The following is a 22,778-nucleotide window of genomic DNA, read 5'->3' as shown; positions in this document are numbered from 1 at the left end:
GAAGATAGTCATTAATTATTTTACTCAGTACATAGCAGGCACTTTAAAATGATTTTTTTTTTTTTTGCTAATAAATAATGGGTTTTTTTTATTATCGATTTCGGATTAATTTTATAATATATATTTTGAAATATTAATCACCATAAGCTACACTTCTTTTTGGGATTCATATTCGATCCCAAGGGACAATTCCATGCTGAACTGAATTCCTGAGAATTTTTCAAAACTCCTTGAAGTCGAATGTGACCTGGTGAATGTGAATCTTGCAGCATCCACTTTAATGATGAGACTGTGTAACTTTCACACCATAACTGAAACAATAATAATTTTTTGGAATTTTACACTCTTTTCTTCTTAACAAAGTAAATGAAAAACTTTTTTTTAATTTTTCATATTTTCTTCCAATAATAATAATATCGAAAAAAAAATTAAATTACATATATGTATAAAAACAGCTATACAAGTATTTTTTGATCCTTTCGTAAGCTATGAACAATATTTTCAGCTCAATCATTTTACAGCTGAAGGACTAAATTTTAAGAGCCAATTTAAAATTTGAAAAAATTAAAATTTGCTTTTATAGCGTAAAAAAACCTAACTTTAATTTTGCAATATTTCAAATTCATTTTGGATTAAGTGTTTTGATGGAATTAAATTTGCATTGTTGCCTTTAATTTGCTAATAGCAAAAAATTTTAAATATATTGATTTTCTAAAAACAATGAAAATTTATTACATGCGCAAATCCTAAAAACAGAAGTTGCTCATGGGTAAAATTCATAAATCCCGGAAGTACATGTTCTTCTCCGTGTCTGACTGTCCATCGTCTATAGGCAAGAACTGCCTCTTTTAATCCACTATTATCGGCAATATTTTCACCCAAAGTTAATTCTCCATTAACGTATTCATCAACCTGAAATTTATTAAAATTTCTTATTCTTTTATACTCACTAGTTGTATATAAAAAAGTTACTTGTTATCTATATAACAATACTTTTATTTGTTTACCCTAACATAATATTTTTTATTTCTAACAACATTTTCTCTTGTCTTAATAAAATTATCGTTAATTCAACAGAAAATTAGTTACCTCAGCTATATACAATTAAAAAATCTTAATCACAACATGTGATGCACTATGAAGAAATAGGAATCTAAGCATCGTTAAATATTACCAATAATTTTTTTTGCTGGTTATGTCCCTTTTTTCAGAGCTCATCACATATATATATATATAATTATTACTGTCTACAAACCTCTTTCTCGTAAAAAGTATTGTATTGTTCAACGAAACATTTTGTTCTTTCTTTATACTTTTTTATTGTGTCTTTCGTCCACCATTGACGAACATTTCCATTACCATCGTATTGTCGTCCACTATTATCAAAACCGTGTGTTAACTCATGGCCAAGGACTGTTCCAATAGCCCCATAATTTAAGGCTCTGCAATTAATTGTAAGAGATTTTTTTTTAATTTCATCATTTTCGTTTATTATATCTACTATTAGTTCACAAATATATGTATAGTCTTTATATGTTCTAATATAATTAAGTTACATTAGTAAATATAAAGTTTAACACATATGAAACACCTGATGTTATTTGCAATTAATATAATTATCTAGATGTATGCAAGATATAATTTATATATATGAGAGAAATGAATAGTTGAGGCTACTACTTTGCTTTTTTATAGTCTAGGAGGTATTTATTCTGCTGCCCATTCAGTTAGTAAAGTTCAGTAATATTTTTAGTGAATTGTAATATTTTCCATGTCAAACGCAACTATTTAGAATTGTTAAACAGGAAATAATAACCACTCCTATAAGAATAGTTCCTGTTACCATCAATTTAAAAGTTTAACTAGCGGAATAGTTGAGTTTACCATTTTTATTTAGTAAACGTAGTTGGCAGTTGTTAGCAATTCGGTTGGCAACACTGTGAAGCACGCTCATGCTCGTCAAGCAATGTCGTGAGAAAATGTGGTCATTTGTGTTTATGTTCTTATACATTTTATATAATTATACAATTTCTATATAAATTATAAATTATTTTATTGAGTGTTAAAAAAGTGCCATGGATTAGTGAAAGTTTTTAATCTCGGCGGGGATTCAAAGAATATGTAAATCATTTTGAATGTAAGTAACAATTAAACCTATCCTATAAAATTTATTTATTATTATTCACATCATACAAAAAATATGTTTTATATCTTACTTGATACAACAAGAAAGTTATATTAATCTTATAATAAACATATTTTATTGAATTTGAATAATATTAAATAAATATTTGCAATTATAATTATTTTATTTATCGAATTACCTATTTTATTTGTAAGCTCACCTAAATTTTATTAGTAAAGTTAATTAACTAAACGTTATCTGTTTCAATATTTATTAGTTATTGGTACTAACTAAGGTAGTTTCCCTTACTAATAAAATGGCAACGACTATTTAACTTTTTACTACTATAAATGACATCTATGACTATCAAATTAGAAGCAGTATAGTTTTCAATCCAAAATGGTATTCGTAACCATTTCATTAGTTGCCTCAACTACTTTGTTCTCTCGATGTATATATAGTCATAGAACTTTTATTTATTATTTTTCATTACTTCCCTGAAAAAAGTTTGGGATTGATTTTTTGGTAAGTATTATTCTAAGGTATTCCGAAATTTTTTTTTCGAGCCAATCAGTTTTTATCTGAATCTAAATTCTATACATAAGTTGACAAAAAATTCTTTTCGGACGATTATAAATCAATCTGTTTCAATTTAAAGCTTAATTTTATTCCTTTTGAATCCTTAAATTTCATTCTAAATCACTACGAATTAACACGAAGAGAAATTTTAATCCTTTTAAATTATGAAATTTCATTTCGAATCAATTCAGGCCAATTGATTCGGAATGAAAAAACAGAATCGAAAAGAATTAAAATTCAGCTTCAGAATGAAACCGATTGATTTGAGAAGAATATTTTTTAATTTATATTAAAATTTATATTCGGATAGAAACTTATTAAAATGTAATCCAACACTTTCGTCATGATTATACTTAAATCACTCACACCCAGAGAAATATTTTATTGACGTTTATTTAAGGGGGGAACACCAGTTGTAACTTTCGAAAAATCGATTTTTTTTTTGGTGCATTTTCTTAAAGTATACATATTTAGAAATGTGTCTGTAAATTTCAAAGTTGATCCGGTGAAAAATAAATGAGATATACAGAACACTGCAGCGGCGCGTCCCGTGGCTTCATACAAGGTGGCCAGCCATACCTGACCCTAACGACAGATGGCCTTTTCCTATGATTTAGAAACGGCAACCACTGCGGAAGAGTTATTATATGGTCCAGGAATCGATGACTCTTTGTAACTTAGAAACAAAATTTCTTCTGAACAAAAAAAAGTAAGTTGAAACTTTTAATGCGTTTTTCTCAAAATGACATTTTCCAAGTCGGTGACCATGATTAGTCGAATACCATTAAACCGATTTATTTAAAATTTAGTGTGCTTCATTTACACATATAAGTCGAAGGATTTTTTTTTTTAATCAAAACTTTTTTTTATATAGCTGAAAATCGACCGTATTTTTTTAACGAAAATCATACTTTTGACTTTGACAGGTCGCCATTTTGTCAAATTTTTTTTTTTTTTTAAATCCTTCGATCACGAACTAGATAATCTTATAATAAATGTAAATCAATTTCATTTTTGTATTTCAGACGAAGTATACTTGCAGAATGCTGGTCACCGCAATTCGCCTTTTTTCTTAAGACGCCACTTCAATGGCTCATATCTCCAAAAGTTTTTGTTAAAAAAATTTTTTTTTTTCTTTTAAATTACAGCTTTTTACATGTACTTTTAACTAATAAATAGTATTCTTTAAAAAGATTCATTGTTCTTTTGGAAAATATTCTTGAAAAAAGCATTATTTTTTGAGTTACAACTGGTGTTCCCCCCTTAAGACAAATATATTTTTTCTCTGGGTACATTACTTATTGGTTTACATTAGCTGATAAATGTTATATTATTGCAAACAACACTTCTTACTCAAGACCCAAGTCGTAAAATGGAAACTGTAAAATTCCAGCTGGAACAGCTGCGTCCATATCGAAATATTTGTATTATTTTTTTTAGAAAAAATTATAAATTTAAATAATTTTTTAAAAATAAAGTTATTTTTAAATAATAAATAATTGAATATATAATAATTTATTATATATTATATTATTAAAACATAATTTTTAGATAATCAACTATAATTTATAATTATCAAAACTTACTTATTTGATTTGCTTGAAAAGTATGAAAGGCATTCACATTCGTTGGATCAGTAGCCCAACTAATGACGAATTAATTTATTATTTCTTGAAATTAATTTCGTTTTCATTAAATTATATTAATCTCTTGAAATATGTGACTTTTTATATTTTTTTTTTTGTTTTATTATAATAAAATGTAAAAAAAATGACTGCATTATTATTATTAAACAATAGTTTGAATTTTTGAACATAACTTACTATGGTTCATCATCGGGATTGAATTCGTGAAGATTTTTTAATTCTGAATTACTTTGAATTCGAATTATCTGCATCATATTTGACATATATTCAAAAACCGTGAGATCTATCTGGAAATAACCAATTTTTGATAATATTAATAATAATTAGTTTAAAAAAAGACAAGATATTGTTTTATTATACAATAAATAGACGTGGCATTTAATTACATACACCTTCATAATAATCATTGATAGAGTCTTCATTAAACAACCAAAATGGATATCCAATTAGCGATGACATTTTTTTGTTTTTCTCTAACGTTGCAATTTTTGTTTTTCTATCCATCCAATCTGATTCAATTACCATTGTTGCAAAAGCTTCTTTAATGTCGTCTACCATTTCCTTTACTTTTGGTCCAGTTTCATTGTGAAAATTACGTTCCACAAATAACCAGGAAACTGCCATTCCTGAAAATTTATAATTATAACAAATTATAATCAGATTCTTGTCTTTTAAAAAAATATATTCATTAATGAAATTAAATAATTTTAATTTTATAAAATTGTTTATAAATTTTTAACTATTTTTATTAAAACTATTCGCACCCATTAAATCATTCACAGCCGTAGCACAATTAATAGACCTAGATTCACCAATTTCAACTTCCATTATTTCATCTAAATAATAAGACCAAATTTTTCGTAGATCCTTAGAAGCAAACGGAGTTAAAATATCTATAACACTCCACCATATAATGGTTTCTGAAAATAAAAAATTTATCAATTTTTCATTAAATATTAATTCTTAAAAAAAAATCTAATCCGATTATGATTATTATGAATAAAATTTTATTATTTATTAAACAAATAATAAAATAATAGATAATATTCTTTAAAAATTCACCTAACAATTCATCTTCAGTAGAAGATAATATATAGGCAACTTTTTTTAAATACTCTAAATCTGCAACTAGCACAATATCTTTTTTATTCAATGTTAAAATATCTTTAAAAACTTCTTCAATAAATGGTCTCCAAATTATTTTCGGTTTCAATGACGAATTAACAGATATCACATACTCGTCTGTTAATTTTTGCAAATCCTCAAATTCCATATAATTGTCATCTGATAAATCCTCTTCCGTTATTGATGTACTATTGTCTGCATTTTTTAACTAAAATAATAAAATTAATTAAAATATTAAATATGACTAAAATGGTTATTAATTAAAAAATATGTTAAGTTCCATTTTATTAATGCAATATTCGTGCTTCATTTTTATTTATTGTAGGAATGTTTAATGCCTCTGCTCTATGGGGACTGCTATGAAATTGTTCTTACTTTTTTGACAGAAATGAGTATTAAAGGTTAAGAGAAAATAAAATTATACCGAGTACAATGGTTCGTATGGACCATGCCATCCATTTTCGGAATAAATAATCGAATCTATTACTGATGGGACAAATATTAAAGTACAGAAAACCGAAATATGTCTGTAATAAACTGTCGCAGAAAAATGTATCGGTTTTTATATAGAATTTCCAAGTTTGTATACCCTCCTGTATATAGATGACGGAGCAAAGATGACGACGTAATTATTTGAAATAGCCAATAAACATATTAAATAATATATATCGTCACTGTTACCAAATTTGAATTAAATGGCTTGATAATGACCAATAAGAAATTAATTAGTGCAAATAAAATGCGTTAATTCTAAAATTAGTTGATGTGTAATCGATTCAAATTATTTGATTAGGTGATTGGCCGCGATGACCTCATAAAACACTATATGCATGTGTTTACAGAGTGCGATAAAAATGCTACATTGTGTCGGTCTTCTACTCTTATTCTTTGTCGCACCGGACGACTTTTAATGGCCACAGTAATGTCGTAACAGTCTTGACCTCTTATGAACTTTAATTGCCGCATTGGTTTATACTACATTTCTTAATTTTTGTATTAATTTTAAGTTTAACATAACTATGTAATAATCAAATATACACACTAAAAAAGAAATCTTGATTTCAGCCTATTTTTGAGGCTGAATTTAAGGTGTAAACGGAGTCAGACCAATTAAAAAAGGACAGACTTATGCAAAATATATGGGCTTAATTTAAGATGTAAACGGTTTAAGACTTTGTTTTTACTGTGTACTATGCAATGTTATACAATATTATGTATTTTACATAATATTATACCACACTAACATAATAACATTATTATTATTATTTTTCGATATTTTAAATAATAATTGAGGACACCAATGCAATAACCAGACGGACGCTCGGACCGGCCGCGCTGAAGCCAGTCAACGAATGAAAAAGTCGAAAAAATTAAAATTCAAAATTTTGATTTTTGAAATATACTACGTTGTAGAAAATAAAACGGCGCATCTCTTTTTCCTTTAACTTTTTTTTGTAGAATGAATAGTTTTGACAATAATTGCAAAAAACTAAATATTTTCAATTAACAAATTTTATTGAATTTTTAAACACAAATCGTTCCAGTTCCGACAAATATTAATTAATTTACTTCAACTTTGGTATACCCACGCATTTAGGTCTAGAGAAGACGATAGCATGATGAAAAAGTTAAAAACCGTAAATTATTTAATTATTTATTAATTTAAATAATAACTTACCTGTATTCTCGTTTTCCTATCTTCGCCGACAAAAAGTATGTGGGGATCTTTTTCGTTGAAAAAACTTACAGTGAGATGTTTGTTCCTCACATATCGAAAAAGTTTTGTGGAAAAATTCAGATCGATTTATTCAAAACTGACGAAGATACACAATTTTTAATGAAAAACACGCAACGCCAATCAAAATAATTCCGCGATCCACGATCCACTCTGCCAGACGGCATTGTCGATAAGGTCGATGTTCAGCAATATAAACACACAAATCAGCCAAAGCGTTGCGTGTTTTTCATTAAAAATTGTGTATCTTCGTCAGTTTTGAATAAATCCATCTGAATTTTTCCACAAAACTTCTTCGATATGTGAGGAACTAATGTCTCACTGGAAGTTTCTTCAACGAAAAAGTTCCCCACATACTTTTTGTCGGCGAAGATAGGAAAACGAGAGTACAGGTAAGTTATTATTTAAATTAATAAATAATTAAATAATTTACGGTTTTTAACTTTTTCATCATGCTATCGTCTTCTCTAGACCTAAATGCGTGGGTATACCAAAGTTGAAGTAAATTCATTAATATTTGTCGGAACTGGAACGATTTGTGTTTAAAAATTCAATAAAATTTGTTGATGGAAAATATTTAGTTTTTTGCAATTATTGTCAAAACTATTCATTCTACAAAAAAAGTTAAAGGAAAAAGAGATGCGCCGTTTTATTTTCTACAACGTAGTATATTTCAAAAATCAAAATTTTGAATTTTTTCGACTTTTTCATTCGTTGACTGGCTTCAGCGCGGCCGGTCCGAGCGTCCGTCTGGTTATTGCATATTGGTGTCCTCAATTTTGAAAAAGATTTTGTGAAAACGTAACATTTTTGTTTATAAATAATTAAGATAAACTATTATTTATATAGAAATCTAATTACCTTATAAAATACTTCACCAAGGTCATAAATATGATTAACCACAATACTAATTTCATCTTCGCGAGCAAAGGAAGACACTGTTTTTGATTTACATGTTCTATATTCCACTGTTCCATTACTAATTACTTCTTTAATAGCATCTATCATATAATTTTTTTCTATCGTTGCTGAAAATTCTTCTAATTTTAATTCATCTTCAAAATTGATCATTTGATTTTTTAGTTTCTGTAAACGCATTTCTATTTCTTTATCACTGAAAATAAATTATAATGGTATTAACGTTAGGTTCATAAGTGAAAAAGTAAATATATTTCTAAATAAAAAATTAATATAAAAAAGAAAATTACTTTGGAAATGGAGTCTCTATTGCTGGTGTATCAAGAATTATAGTATTTCGAGATTTGTTTCTAGGATCAGGATAAACATCCATGCCAAAAAATATATCCTTTCCAAGAATACGCTTAACCCTTGCCATTTGCCGAACAAAGTTTGTTTTCTGTTTTGTGAAGGCTGCAGGAATTTGCGGCAAATCTAATTCCTTCAGTAAACTGAACAAAGGCACAAGTCCCCAGGCATTTATGGAATCTAGAAATAATATAATGTTTGCTGAAAATTATATAGTATGCTAAAAATTGGAAATGATTTTAGAAAACTATATTTTGTTAATGTATATGCGTATGGAACCCTTACAAGACCGTCTAGTCAAGATAGTCTTAAGTGCTAATCGGAAAATCATTGGACATCGACGATAGATTTTCGAGACCAATTTCCTTCCAACCGATAATTTGTGAAATAATTGGGGCAGTTGTGTCATGATGCCCCGTGATAGTCAGCTGCCCTACGTGGGTTATCCCACCGTAGTCAGTAGTACATCTCCCAATGACGTAAAAACAATTTTTTTCAGTCATTTTCTCCCAACTGAAAATTGGTCAGATGATAGTTTACATCATAACTTAAAGAAATAAAAACGTCCGCTGAATGTAGCATGGTGGATTATACGTCAGTTGGCCATCCAAAGATGTAAAAAAATTATGTTTTCAGTGATTTCCTCTCAATTGAAACTTAGCCAAATGATTGTTTACATCTCAATTGGAAGAAATGAAAACGTCAGCTGGGTTATTGAATAATGTGTGCGTCAAGAGCCGGGTATCAACAGGATAATGCAATGAAGTAATTTTATTAGTTAAAATTCAAATAAAATTACGAGTTTTAATTATATATTAATATAATTTTAATTATATATATTATAATTTATAATATCTTATCTGATTTATTTCGAAATTCAGAAATTTTAACGTACTTTAGTTCTTGCAAATGAAAATGTATATTATTTTTTTATAAAATTTATTTCAGGACAAATTACCTTTACAATAATATATTCTATCCAAACATATATACGCTAAATTTATTTTGAATTAATAAATTAAATAAAACGATGTTTTATTATATTTATTATTATTTTATGCTCCATTTATATATAACAGACAATTAAGATATTGATTTAATTAAAATAAAAAAATCTTTCAACCTATTGCACGTACAAGGTGTTGAATTTCAAATAACTTTGGAGGCGTTATGTTTATCATATAAAAATTCCTGTGATGTTTGTTGATTTATCATATTATTATACATCATGTATTATATACTTTATTATATAGACATCATTATCTACTATTTGCCAGGCGAAAATTTTGTCAACTAACTTCTATATACATATAAGCGATAACTGCATATGCGCGGCTCTTGAAGCGCACCGTTCACTGACCCAAATGCCGATGTTTCCACCCACATACAGCCAGCTGACGTTTTTATTTCTTCAAATTGGGATGTAAACAATCATCTGGCTAAGTTTCGATTCAGAGAAAATCACTGAAAACATTTTTTTTACATGTTCGGATGGCTAGTTGACGTATAATCCACCATACTACACCCAGCTGATGTTTTTATTTCTTTAATTTATGATGTAAACTATCAACTGACCAATTTTCAGTTGGAATTGAAATGACTGAAAAAAATTTTTTACGTCATTCTCCAACTCACAGCCGGTAGTGCAGATGACGATTACGAGGATTCATGACACAACTACCCCAATTATTTCACACAAATTATCAGTCGGGAGGAAATGATGGACTAAAAATTATATTTATATATATTATATATATATATATATATATATTATATATATATTATATATATATATATATATTTATATATATATATATATTTATATTAATTTATGAAAATAATTTAAAAACTCCTAATCAAAGTAATTATACTACCTTATAAAAATAAAAACGATTTATAAAATAAAATTTTTAAACAGTTTCATTTAAAGTACATTTATATTGAAAAACATACCCATTTAACTGAAATGTATAAAAATACATGTTAAAAATATAGTATGATCTAAGAAATCAATCAGAAAAGATTCCGAATTAACCTTTTATGTGTTTCTCATTAGAACTGCACGAAAAATTCAATAAGAACAATCTTGCTTTGTTATTTCAATAAGCATTATAAGAATAAAGGAGGCATCGACATTACTCTACTAAGAATACTACTTCTAATGCAAATTAAAATAATAATTTCAATACAAAAACTAATTATTGAATTATATTACAATATAAAGAATTTGAAATAATTATATGGCTTTCTACAACTAAAGGAATTTGTTATTCGTACCTAATATAATATAATTAAATTAAAATAAAAATCTATGTTAGTATCAGAATTAAACAATTTTTTACATTTGTTTAAAATGAAAATTTTTTATTAAAAAAGTAAAATTTTATTCGGTACAATTAAAAGATTTTTATTTTAAATATGCATTATTTTAGCTCTGAGACCAATATATTTTTTTCTCTGAGTGCATGCAAAATGTTGTTAAAATTTTTAGTATTGAATTTTAATAATAAAATAAATAAAAAATTATATATTAACTTTACAAGCGGTAACAGAAAAAATATAAATATATAAATAAAAAAAAGTTTTGTGTAAAACTGACCTAAATCCATGCAACTTTTGTACAATGTCTTTGCCTGCTCAACTGCCCAAGGAACGTGATCAGTGGAATTCTCGCGCAACAAATCTCTAATCACTCTTGTTACTCTTTTACTTCTTTCACTAAACCAGGAATTGGTTAAACTACTCTCAGGTAATGGATGTATTTCAGGCCATCTACCACAGGCGTACCTATAGAGAGACGTTATCTTAAACGTGCACTGACATTTTATGCACTACATACACCGTAAAGGAAGTATGAGCAACTATAGTTTATGTATGAATATTGTATATATATTACATTCATGATGTAAGTTTTCAGTTATGTATTTAATTCACACCACTACCAATTTCACATAGTTATAATATACTACTTATTCACAACACTGTAAATATATAAATATCATATTACATAAATACTTTCTCCGTATAAGTATATCAGTCTACTTACAAGTTACACTTTGAAAAGAAAAATTACAATTTTTCTTATCCTTTAGTCAAATTTCTTTTTTGCAAAAAATCACATTTTCCTAATATTTGATTTTACTTTTAAGTCAGTAAATTTTTAATTTCTTTTATTATATAAGAAATTTAAAGTTTATATATTTAAAAACTCACATAAGTTATTAAAAGAATATTATAAAAAATTTTATCAAAAACAAATGTTTTTTTCTATAATTTTTTGATTAATAAACATTGAAAATTTAAATTTTTTTATATCTTTCTATATTACCGACCGGATAAAGAGTTAACTATATGTTAGTACAGCACTGACAGTGTTTTAATTTTTCTTTTTGCAGATGGCTTGTAGTGTCACGTACTTCAAAGATAAAAGCAAAAGTAAACAAGGAGGTGATCCTTTATGTTTATTTCATAAACATTTTGCTTCCTCATTGTGTGAAGCAAAAATGATATCTTGGAGGACACAGGATACTTTTTAGCATACTAAAGCATACTTTTTAAAACTCGGTCTATTTTTACGGTTATTTTTCACATTTTCTTAATTGAAATTTAACTTGAAAGTAGGGATCTCCGAGGACTATTTAGTTTGAAAGAATCTTCTTGAAGCTGAAAATTTGTTATAAAGGTAAATAATTTAATTTATTACAAAAAATTTAGTTGTATTTTTTATTTAACTTGAAAGTAAGGATCTCCGAAAGCTATTTAGTTTAAAAGAATCTCCTTAAAGCTTAAAATTCATTATTAAGGTAAATAATTTAATTTATTGGAAAGATTTTATTACAAAAAATTTAGTTGTATTTTTTTATTTAACTTGAAAGTAAGGATCTCCGAAAGCTATTTAGTTTAAAAGAATACCCTTGAAGCTGAAAATTCGTTATTAAGGTAAATAATTTAATTTATTGGAAAAATTTTATTACAAAAAATTTAGTTGTATTTTTTGCGTTCATATCGACTGTCAGAACTTGAAAACTATAAGTCCTATTTTCAAGATTTTTGTGTTATTCGATTAAAAAATTAAAAAAGACATCACGATTAAAATTCTCAGTCCTTATAATGAATACAGACCCCGATATAATTTTTTATTTAATTATAACTATTCCCAATCAAAATTGGTATTTATTAATGTAATATGATAGTTATATAGGAGTTGAAAGGAAATTATAATGAAATAATAAATTTAAAAACCCGGTTAATTGAAATGATGTCGGAAATGAGCGTCTAACAAATTACATGTATTGAAAGACTCTATTATTAATTCACACTTGTAAAGCAGTTATTAATCATTCCATTTTGTATCCCACGAAAGGAGTATTCATGTTCTAATAATTATTCTAGAAATATCTGTTTATACTGATAGAACAAAATTATCAAATTTTATAAAAGTATTATTAGGATTGAATGGACTATAAAGCAAAAATTTTTAATTAAAAATAAAAAAAAAAGTTAAAGCTTATGGGTAATTCAGACAATTAAAGCAATTAATGTTTAAATTAATATCAATAAATATTTCATTGTCATAGTAAAATTTTTTCTTTAAATACAAAATAAATATATAATAATTCTGTGAAATTGATAGAATTAAATATATATATTGTTATGTTGAATTAAAAATAATTGATTTTGATAATTTTAATTCGCTCAATTAAATTTATAATATATGTATTAAAAACAAATTCACATTTAAATTAACATTTGAATAAGAAAAATATTTTAGGAGATGTGAGATAAAAATACAAAATAAATTATACAATTCTTTCTCAAAAAATATTAAATAAATTGAATTTCATGCCAACGATAATAAATCTTTCTTTACAAAATAATATCATTGACAATATAATTAGGTGCAAAAAAACTTAACCATTAGAAAATTGAATCATATCAGAAAATCTAAAACTTGAAGTACAATAAAATAAGCTAAATAGATATTTAAAAAAAAGTCAATTTAGAAATTTTGCAATTTACTCACTTGTAAAAGTCATCACAAGGATCTACAGAAGTATCCATAGATTCCTTAAGACTAGCAGCTTTATTGCAATAAATATTTCCGTGAGAATCGATTCAATAAAGAAAAAGAGTGAATGATATTTAATTTAAGGGGTCATTAATATAATTTTTTTTATACATATCTATATTATATATAGAAAGTGCTTACCAATTCGCACGCAGTCCTCGTTATCACATAAATCAATCCAATTTATTCTTGCATCTATAAAAAATAATGACATTTATTGAATCTTTAAGAGCTGCAATTATTTTTTGGGAAAAAATAAGAACTTTAGTATATATATATTATCATTAGTGACATTAAAAGGATTATAAAATGAATAAAGTACATGAATAAATAAATCAATCTCTACAAATTACAACATAATTGCATCACTTTATTGAAATTTTTACAAAAAAAAAACCTTTAATATACGAGAATATTATTATTGCTAGTAAAATTATTTTTAATCTGTATACGATTGTACAAAAAAAATTATATCAATTTATATTAAAAAAGCCTAATATTATTATGTCTTTAACTTGAAAACATAAACTAATGCCTTCCTATTAATACAAGTCAATAACTCAGTCAATAGATCCATTGAGGTAATTTAATAACTAAAAAATGAAGCTATAAATACAAAAGCCTTTTATACTTATATACTATACTTTTATACTTTATACTTTATATTTTATAAATTCTTAATATGATTTCTAGTAGACTTAATTTAGTATTCAAACGTAACAATTTTCGGGGAATATCATTTATAAATCATCAAATGAAAAAACTTGTATAATAAAGAAATAATAAATTAAATAGTAAAATTTTAAAAAAATATCATATTAATAAAAGAAATGCAAAAAATAAACAAAAAATATAGTAATTGAAAAATAATAAGTTAGGAATTATTTAAAAAATTTAATAATTCTTCAGAAAATAATTAATACTATTAGATTAATTTTTTAATCAATAAAAATTTTTAAATTTAAAAATAAATTGTCGAGAAAGTTTTACCGGAAAAAAGATCAATGACTTCAAATATATATATATATATATATATATATATATGCGTATAGTACAAAGCTAAGACTGAAGAAGCTTTATATAATGGCAAATGTCTATGTCAAGGACTGAAATAAACCTTGACAATTATACGCATTCTCAATCAAAGTGTATACTATATAATTGATAATATTTATTTTTTGCAAAATTAGACAAAAATTTTTTAATTTAATGTAAATAAAAATTATATACACTGAAAAAAAATTTATTGAATTCAAATAATCAGTTACTTGATTATTATCAAATAAATGTTTATTTGTAACAAATAATTATTATTTGAGTCAATTAAATGGAATTTGTTTCAAATTAGGGATGGTAAAATCGAAATCGATTATAAGCAAAAATTGAATAGTAGGTGTCGATTAATCGAATAATAGAAATCGATTAGTAAGATATACTAATCGACAGTAGTCGAATACTCTATTCGATTAATCGGCAAAAAAGCGTGGCAAGTTTTGGAAACACATTTTGGCTCACAACATGAGCGGTTAATCGTCCCTGCCACAATCAGATTCTACAACGACCGTCAAATGTCTATTAACGACTTTAATGGTTAAACCGGTTAAACTAAGAAGACAAGTGAATGATAACAAAGCTTTTACCCATGTTTTACCACAGTGGTGTTTGCCAAAATTTTTAGGAATCATGATACATGCACTTTATTATTAAAATTGGTTAGTAGAAACAAGAAATTATGAAAAAAAATCAGTTAATTTTTTTCAGATTTTTTTTCTTTTTCGAATATTAACTAAATAATTTTATACTTTTCAGATTTATTATAAAAAATTATTGAATGTTAATAATTTAATTTTATAATTGTTTGTTGAAATAAATGCTTTCTTAATGATAAATTATGAATTTATTTATTGAAAATTTTTTCGTTAACGCAATTTTTTACCTATTTATGGATTTAAAAAAATCGAATAAAGTCAAATATATTCGAATTTTAGTGTCGATTAATCGACTTCTTTTTACTGTTCTAGAAGATTCGATCGATTAAACGATATTCGATTCCCATCCCTATTTCAAATACAGTTTATTTAATTCAAAATAAAAATTATTTGATTCAAATAAATATTTATTTGATAATAGTCAAGTAACCGATTAATTGAATCAATTTAATTTTTTTTTCAATTTAATAATAATGATAATTATTATTATTATTATAAGTTTAATGAAATTTAATTACTCACAGAATACCAGTAAAATGATGACAGTTATTAATAAACCAACAATAAGAAGAAATGTTAATATATTTCCAATGCTGAATTTCTTCTTTCTTGTTTTAAAACTGTAAAAGTGATTAAACTTTGTTTTAGGCTCAAAAAATTGCATAAGATGTGCATTGAAACTTCCGGTAAAATCGGATGTTTAATAATAATTTAGCGATATTTCGGAAATTAGTTATTAATAATAATAATTAGTACGTAGTATATAATCAACATTAATTATTATTATTATTTTATATTCTTACTAAGTCTTCCTGGATTTTATGGGCACTAAATGTTTTTCACTGTTGATGGAATATATGGATTGTGAATCTAAGTAGAATAAAAAAGAGAAAATAAATTATTATTTTAGAAATTAATATATAAATAACTACAACTATTAAAATAGATAAATAATGAGTGTCATTCGTTAGTTTATAAATCTTTGACCCGATTTAATAAAATTGTAATCAATGCATACCTATAATAAGTTACTTATTTTAAATATTAATTATACACGTATACTTTTTCAACAAATTTTATGCCACATTATAAAAAGAATCAAACCCTAAATTTAAATAATTTATTAATTAGAATTATTTTGTAGTAATTAATTAATAATTATTTAATAATTGAATTATTAACAAATAATTAAAAAAAGGAAAAATAAAATACGAATTTTGAAAAAAATTCATTTTTACTGTAAATTTAGTTTTGCCTGACACAACTGAAGAAAAATTTATTTGATTCAAATAATCAGTCACTTGACTATTATCAAACAAATATTTATTTGTATTAAGTAATTATTATTTGAGTCAATTAAATTGCATTTGTTTCAAATACATAAATTATTGGTCTAAATACAGATTATTTAATTGAAATAAAAATTATTTGGTTTAAGTATAAATATTTATTTGATAATAGTCAAGTAATCGATTATTTGAATTAAATTTTTTTCATTTTTGAATCTATTAATACATTTTTAAAAATTGGCTTATTTATTTAATACATAACTTTAAGCATTTTTTACTCATTTAAAAAAAAAATGAATTAATTTTAAGTTGTATCGAATATTGAAGTTAAAATATTTTAAATTCTATTTAAGAATTCGCTCTTCAAAATACATAAATCTTGAATACCAACCAATGAGACATATAGAATTTAGAGGGAAAAATTCAATTTTTGTTTTATTTTTCAATACGCGCAAAAAGTAATTTCACAATTAAAAACCGCATAAATTTTAAATAATCAAATCTCAAACATGTTTAAATGCAATGAATTTTTTTTGTGTATCGCGAATATATCGTTGTGCATTTTCAAAAATGAAAATTTGAATTAAAATTTTTATAAAATCATATTCTTACCGCGTTGGTTGTTCATGCTGAATGGCCCACTGACCGGATCGAACTGACGACACTGAACGCGACCTCAAGGTACAAGCAAGTCTCCTATGCATTCACATTTTCTTCTGATGTCAATGTTTCCCTCAATCCCAATCATCTTCATTATGTAATGTGCCAATTAGAAAAATTTTTTTTTCTCTTTAATTTACGCGTTTTCATATGCATTTTTGCGTTTTAAAATGAAGAGAAAAATAATTAAAAGATTCATTGCACCTATATAAAATGTATACTTCTATTAATTAAATTAAAATTAAAAGCAATTAATTAACATTTTTTAAATTAACAATGAATTAGCAATTAATTTTTTACATTGAAAAAAAAATAATTGAAAAAATTGTTTAGGTAATTTATATCATCTTTATGTAAACTTTTAAATATATAACAATTTTTGGTTCTTATTTTAAATAATAGATTAGGGGAGGATGGGGCAAGGATAGTTAGTGGCTCTATTGCCTAGACGGCTTGTTCAAAAAGGGCACCATTCATCATATATACTTGTTTTAACACCAAAAGACGTCAAGAAAAATTTGATCTTGATGCGATATCATTTGTGGAAGCTACGTGTTTATTTGTGAAAATCCTGTTTTTTCTAAAATTTTTCAGTTCTGTTTAAAACACTGTTTCAGATATTAACTGTTTTAAATATTTATTTATGTCCAAAAAAATTTTTTGGTAGTGCTTTGAAGTGTTTTGAGGTTTTCGAACGATACTATTCTTTTTCCGATGCCTGTTGAATTTAATTGCTAGATCCAAAAATGTCTTACCTAACTATCCTTACCCCCATCCTCCCCTAATATTGTGCCTATACAATGTAACTTAAACTTTCTTATTTTTATTGTCACTGACAACGAGAAAAAAATTGTTAAATTTCAAAAAAGTGCAAAAATCCATAAATATCCTCGAATTCAATAAAAGTTATTAAATAATATTTTTATTTTATTATTTTACTCTATAGTACTAAATAAAAAGTTTTCTTTAATTTACAGACAAAGAAAATAATTATGTTATTCTTATTAAAAGAACAATTTGTTTCATAATTGCCCCAAATGCGAGGCAATTATGGAAAAATATTTAAATTTAAATAGCTTCGTCAACAAATTTTTTTTTTTTTGTTAAGGAAATTTCCAAATTTTTGAAGGAAATTTTTAGAAGAGTCCATAATATATTTGAATAGTTAAAACAAATTTTTTTAACAATTTAGATTTTCTGTGAAAAAATTATGTTTTTTGTTCCATAATTTCCCCTGTTGACAATATTGTAATTCACTTAATTTTATAATTAATGTAGCTAATTAAATTTTTTCTTTCCTCTCTGAATATTCATTTGAATTTATTTTTTTTATCCAGAAAATCTTTTTTCAACTTTTTTATAATCCCAAGTAGATTTTATTTGGAAATTTTATTCAAAAGAAATTTTTTTTTTTTCCAATATCAAAGTATTAGCGTTTTATACAATAAGATTTTATACTTTATTAAAGGTTTCTTTCTTTCATTCAACAAAACTTTTCTATATACATATACATATTACCTATACCTGTCTTTATCTGAAACAGAATATTGACTTACTGTTAGTGAGCATATATATATATGGGAAATTTCACGCGAAGTGATCAAAGTGAAAAAATAAATGCTCTCATGCTTAAGTAATTTTTACAATTAAATATTGAAATGAAAAAAAAATCCGATATCAGTTTCGATAGCATTTTTGACGCCCTTTCGATTGGTAAAATACATTTTTGAAAACATAATTTTTTTTATTAAAAAAGAAATGAAAATCTGAAATAAATTTAACTTTTTTGTTAAGTAACATATTCTTTTTATTTTTTCTCTTTTTAAACGAAAGTTTACGTTCTTTCCTGTATTCATTTTCAAATTTTTTTAAAATACATTTTATTAGGGGAATATACATATTAGGGTTGGACACTTCGCTTTTCTGAAAATAAGAACACTAGCGCCATTTATGCACGGACATCAGACTGACGGACATAACGAAGCTTCTCGTAGTGAAACCTAAATTTTTGTGCCATTACATTTTTGGAGGATCAAAAGTAGCGTCTGCTGTGACGTCAGTGCATTTGTAGGAACGAAAAAAGTTTTGTGAGCAATGTGATTAAACATAAAAAATGAATAAAGAAAACAAGAAATCGGCAAGGCAAATTTATTGCATGTATTGTGGGGTTCATGATTGAAGAAAAAATGAAGTGAAGAATCGAATCGCGAAACATGTCTGATTATGGTTAGCACAATTCGAAAATGTTAACTTAAAAATCTTTTTCAGTAACGTTATAAATAATATTAATTGTCAATTATAATAATAATAATAATAATAATAATAATAATATTAATAATAATAATGTAAAAATGAGAAATAAACATAAAAAATGTTTTCAGTAACGTTATAAATGTTATTTTATTTTTGTACTCATAATTTGCTTCGATTTTCACAAAGTGTCCAACCCTGAGTATAATGTCCAACCCTGACTAGATTTTTTTTTAAAATGAGAACTTTTTTAATTTTAAATCAATCAATTTACGATCTTCAGTAAAAATATTCATCTTTTGTACATATTTCTAACAATATAACTAAATTGACTAAATTTATTTTTTTAAAAAAGATTATAAAGAAAGTCCAAAACGGTCTCCAACCCTGAGTATATTCCCCTAATCGAAAGAGCATCAAAAAAGCAATCGAAACTGATATATTAAACAAATTTTTTATTTCATTATTTAAGAAAAAAAATTATATAAACCTCTGCCTCTCCCACAGAAAATGTAATAAATATAATATATAATAATATATGAAAATATAATAAATATAATAATAAATACTAAAAAATAAAAATACGAGACATCTGGTAGTTTATTAAAAAAAATATTAATTACAATTTTTTCTACCATAGTCAGAGCAGCCATATTGATTCTTTATTTTGTGTAAATAATTATTATAAAATAAATTATAATTATAGGAATCAAATAAAAATTTTCTGAATATATTACTTTGAATATACTCAACAAAATGTTCATTTGATTCAATCTAAATTTTAGTTATTTTGGTTCAACAAAATTTTTGCCTTTATTTAAAAAATTTATTGAAATAAAAAAAAACAATTTATTTAAATTAAATAAATTCAAAAATTATTTGTATCAATAATTGAGTCTAAAGTATAAAAAACATAAATTCTTTAATCAATAAAATCGGTAATATAAAAATTTGAATCCATATTTCTGAGCGTGGACGAGAAATGAAAATTCTCATCTATTATTATATAGGATATACCTGTAATTAAATTAAAGTCTCATGTGAGAAAAACATGTTTTTGCTTAAAGAACATGTTCCATTTTCATTTTTCTATATTGCTGGTTATTCACCAATACCTTCTTATTAGGCAATATTATTCATGTGTGGTAAATAAACCAGTTCGCCAAAATGGTAAACGAATTATCGTAGTGGTGCAAGAAAATTATGCTTGAGCTGAGAATGCACCAGTAATTGCAAAAAAACGTTATAGAAGGAATATATATATATATATATATATACGTATATATAAACATATAAGGCCTGCAGGCGAATTTTATTATCCTCCCTTTCAATGCCTACTTTTGCACTTTTTCTAAGTTCTTAAGTGTGTAAAGAATTCACGGCTCTATAAATGACTGTATACATATATTCCACTTTTGTATTCATATTTGCATTTGTTTTCGAAATACAATCACAAATTATATACGAAAACACTTTATATATTGCAAATAAGAAATATAACCGTTCTACTGAGAAATAATAAATTTTATATATATCTGATCCAACTATAGTATGGTATAATAGTATATTTAAATAAAAAATTTGATTTGCATTATACAGTCGCACAAATCCAATATCTTTATTTTAGTTTTATTTTCTATTATTGATATAGATTCCTATATTTATTAATTTTGACTTTATTCTTGTAATATTTCAAATATTATATTATTTTTCACTTTGACTATTTCGTTTATTTATTCTTTTTATAATTTCCTTAATAAATTTCTGAGCATTCAAATGAACATAATCATTTTTTTGGTCTATTTTTTAAAAATTACTATAGCAATGAAAAACAACAAGAAAATTACATTAAACATTTAATAAATTATTGACATATTTTTAAATACAAAAAGCAATATTTTAGAATAAAATTTGAAATTAAAAAAAGTAGTAAACAAATTTTTCGTTACTTTAAACGTTCAGAATTTTAGGCACATCCATAATATTTATAATTTGTATATTTTTAAATAATTAATTATATTATAAAATTTTATAGAAAATGATCTCAGTATGAATTAATTTTTGTTTTATTAGTTATTTTACTATTAGGCAAAATATTGAAAGAAAAAAAATTATTTGATTCAAATACTCGATTACTTGACTATGATGAAATAAATATATTTATTTGTAACAAATAATTATTATTTGAATCAATTAAATGGTATTTATTTAAAATGCAGAAATTATTGGTTCAAATAAAATTTAATTAATTCAAATAAAAATTATTTGGTTCAAGTAAATATTTATTTGATAATAAGTCATCGAGTATTTGAATTAAATAAATTTTTTTTCAGTGAATAATCTTTTTTAAACTAACTACTCGTGTATAAATATTTTTAAATTCTACTTATAAAAATAATATTTTATTTCTAAAGAAAGAAATGTTTATTTAAGAAAATTCAATTATAAAATTTGTGAAAAAAATTTATTTTATTTTATTATTTCCGTTTTTCTACAAAAAAAAGGTTATCTATAAAGCTACCAAAAATGTGAAAAAAAATTAAACTTATCAAAATTTACTAAAATGACCAAGTGATAATTTAACTATAATAATTGTGTGAAAGAGAGAGAGAGAGTGCACATCGCATGTTTAAGTGACTAAATCGATTATTATTCTTGTTAACTGTTATCATCTAACTCCAAACAATAGTCGTACTGTTGATTCTGGAACCAAGATGTTCTTTGATAAAAAAAAAAATTAAACGAGAAATGTCATTTATTGTCGGACACCATAGAAAACAAATATCACCTATAGTAAGCTTATGTTTGTACTGAACGTTGCCTTGGAAACATTCAATTGATTTACCATCTCTACATTGCAATATATTTTTGCGAACTGGAAGGGAGGTTATTAATTATTCACTGTTAAGGTTTTTCTCTCAGTTGTTCAATATTTTTTAATTTTTTCGTTTAGCTTATTCTGAACAAGAAACCCATAGGGGTAAACGGTACAGTGATTGCCAGTATAAGCAAAAAGGGGATATATTTATACAAATTACAAATGTTTAATTATCGAAATGAAAAATGAAACCATTTGTAAAGGAATTAAAATATTCCATTAATCTGAAAATAATAATGAATTGTTTATTTAATATTAGTATAAATTTAAAAAAAATAAAAAAATCTTCACATAACAGAAAAAATAGTGATTGTCATTATTTTTACAGTGATTGACCATCAATTTTACAATGATTGCCCACTAGACATAACATAGTAATGTAAATTATAAATTTTGCATAATTTATTAAAGAATGAATATAATTTGAAATTAATAAAGAAGAAGTAAT

The 22,778-nt window shown here is 24.8% G+C and overlaps 1 protein-coding gene across 4 annotated transcripts; it reads right to left on the bottom strand.

Moving 5' to 3' along the window:
* Positions 1 to 105: 105 nt before the first annotated feature.
* Positions 106 to 22,245, bottom strand: LOC127276796 (endothelin-converting enzyme homolog). Of its 4 annotated transcripts, none has more exons than XM_051297446.1 (18): positions 22,130 to 22,245; positions 17,155 to 17,406; positions 16,057 to 16,123; positions 15,776 to 15,873; positions 13,686 to 13,739; positions 13,500 to 13,557; positions 11,076 to 11,263; positions 8,419 to 8,656; positions 8,072 to 8,324; positions 5,413 to 5,683; positions 5,115 to 5,270; positions 4,741 to 4,976; positions 4,528 to 4,637; positions 4,291 to 4,349; positions 4,058 to 4,106; positions 1,256 to 1,442; positions 736 to 912; positions 106 to 311 (listed from the first exon to the last, which is right to left on the bottom strand). In XM_051297446.1, the coding sequence occupies exons 2-18, from the start codon at positions 17,168 to 17,170 to the stop codon at positions 138 to 140; spliced, it is 2,391 nt and encodes a 796-aa protein (XP_051153403.1). In that variant the 5' UTR covers positions 17,171 to 17,406; positions 22,130 to 22,245; the 3' UTR covers positions 106 to 137. The 4 variants fall into 4 exon arrangements, with proteins under 4 accessions (XP_051153403.1, XP_051153404.1, XP_051153405.1 ...); XM_051297447.1 differs by having other exon boundaries at positions 22,148 to 22,230; XM_051297448.1 differs by lacking the exons at positions 11,076 to 11,263; positions 13,500 to 13,557.
* Positions 22,246 to 22,778: the final 533 nt, after the last annotated feature.

This window comes from Leptopilina boulardi, unplaced genomic scaffold, assembly GCF_019393585.1.
Source record: "Leptopilina boulardi isolate dan_hultmark-lab unplaced genomic scaffold, ZJU_Lbou_2.1 LbouV2_154, whole genome shotgun sequence".
Taxonomy (NCBI): Eukaryota; Metazoa; Arthropoda; class Insecta; order Hymenoptera; family Figitidae; genus Leptopilina; species Leptopilina boulardi.
Note: the sequence above shows the minus strand (reverse complement) of the source record. Positions and strands in the feature narration are given on the sequence as shown.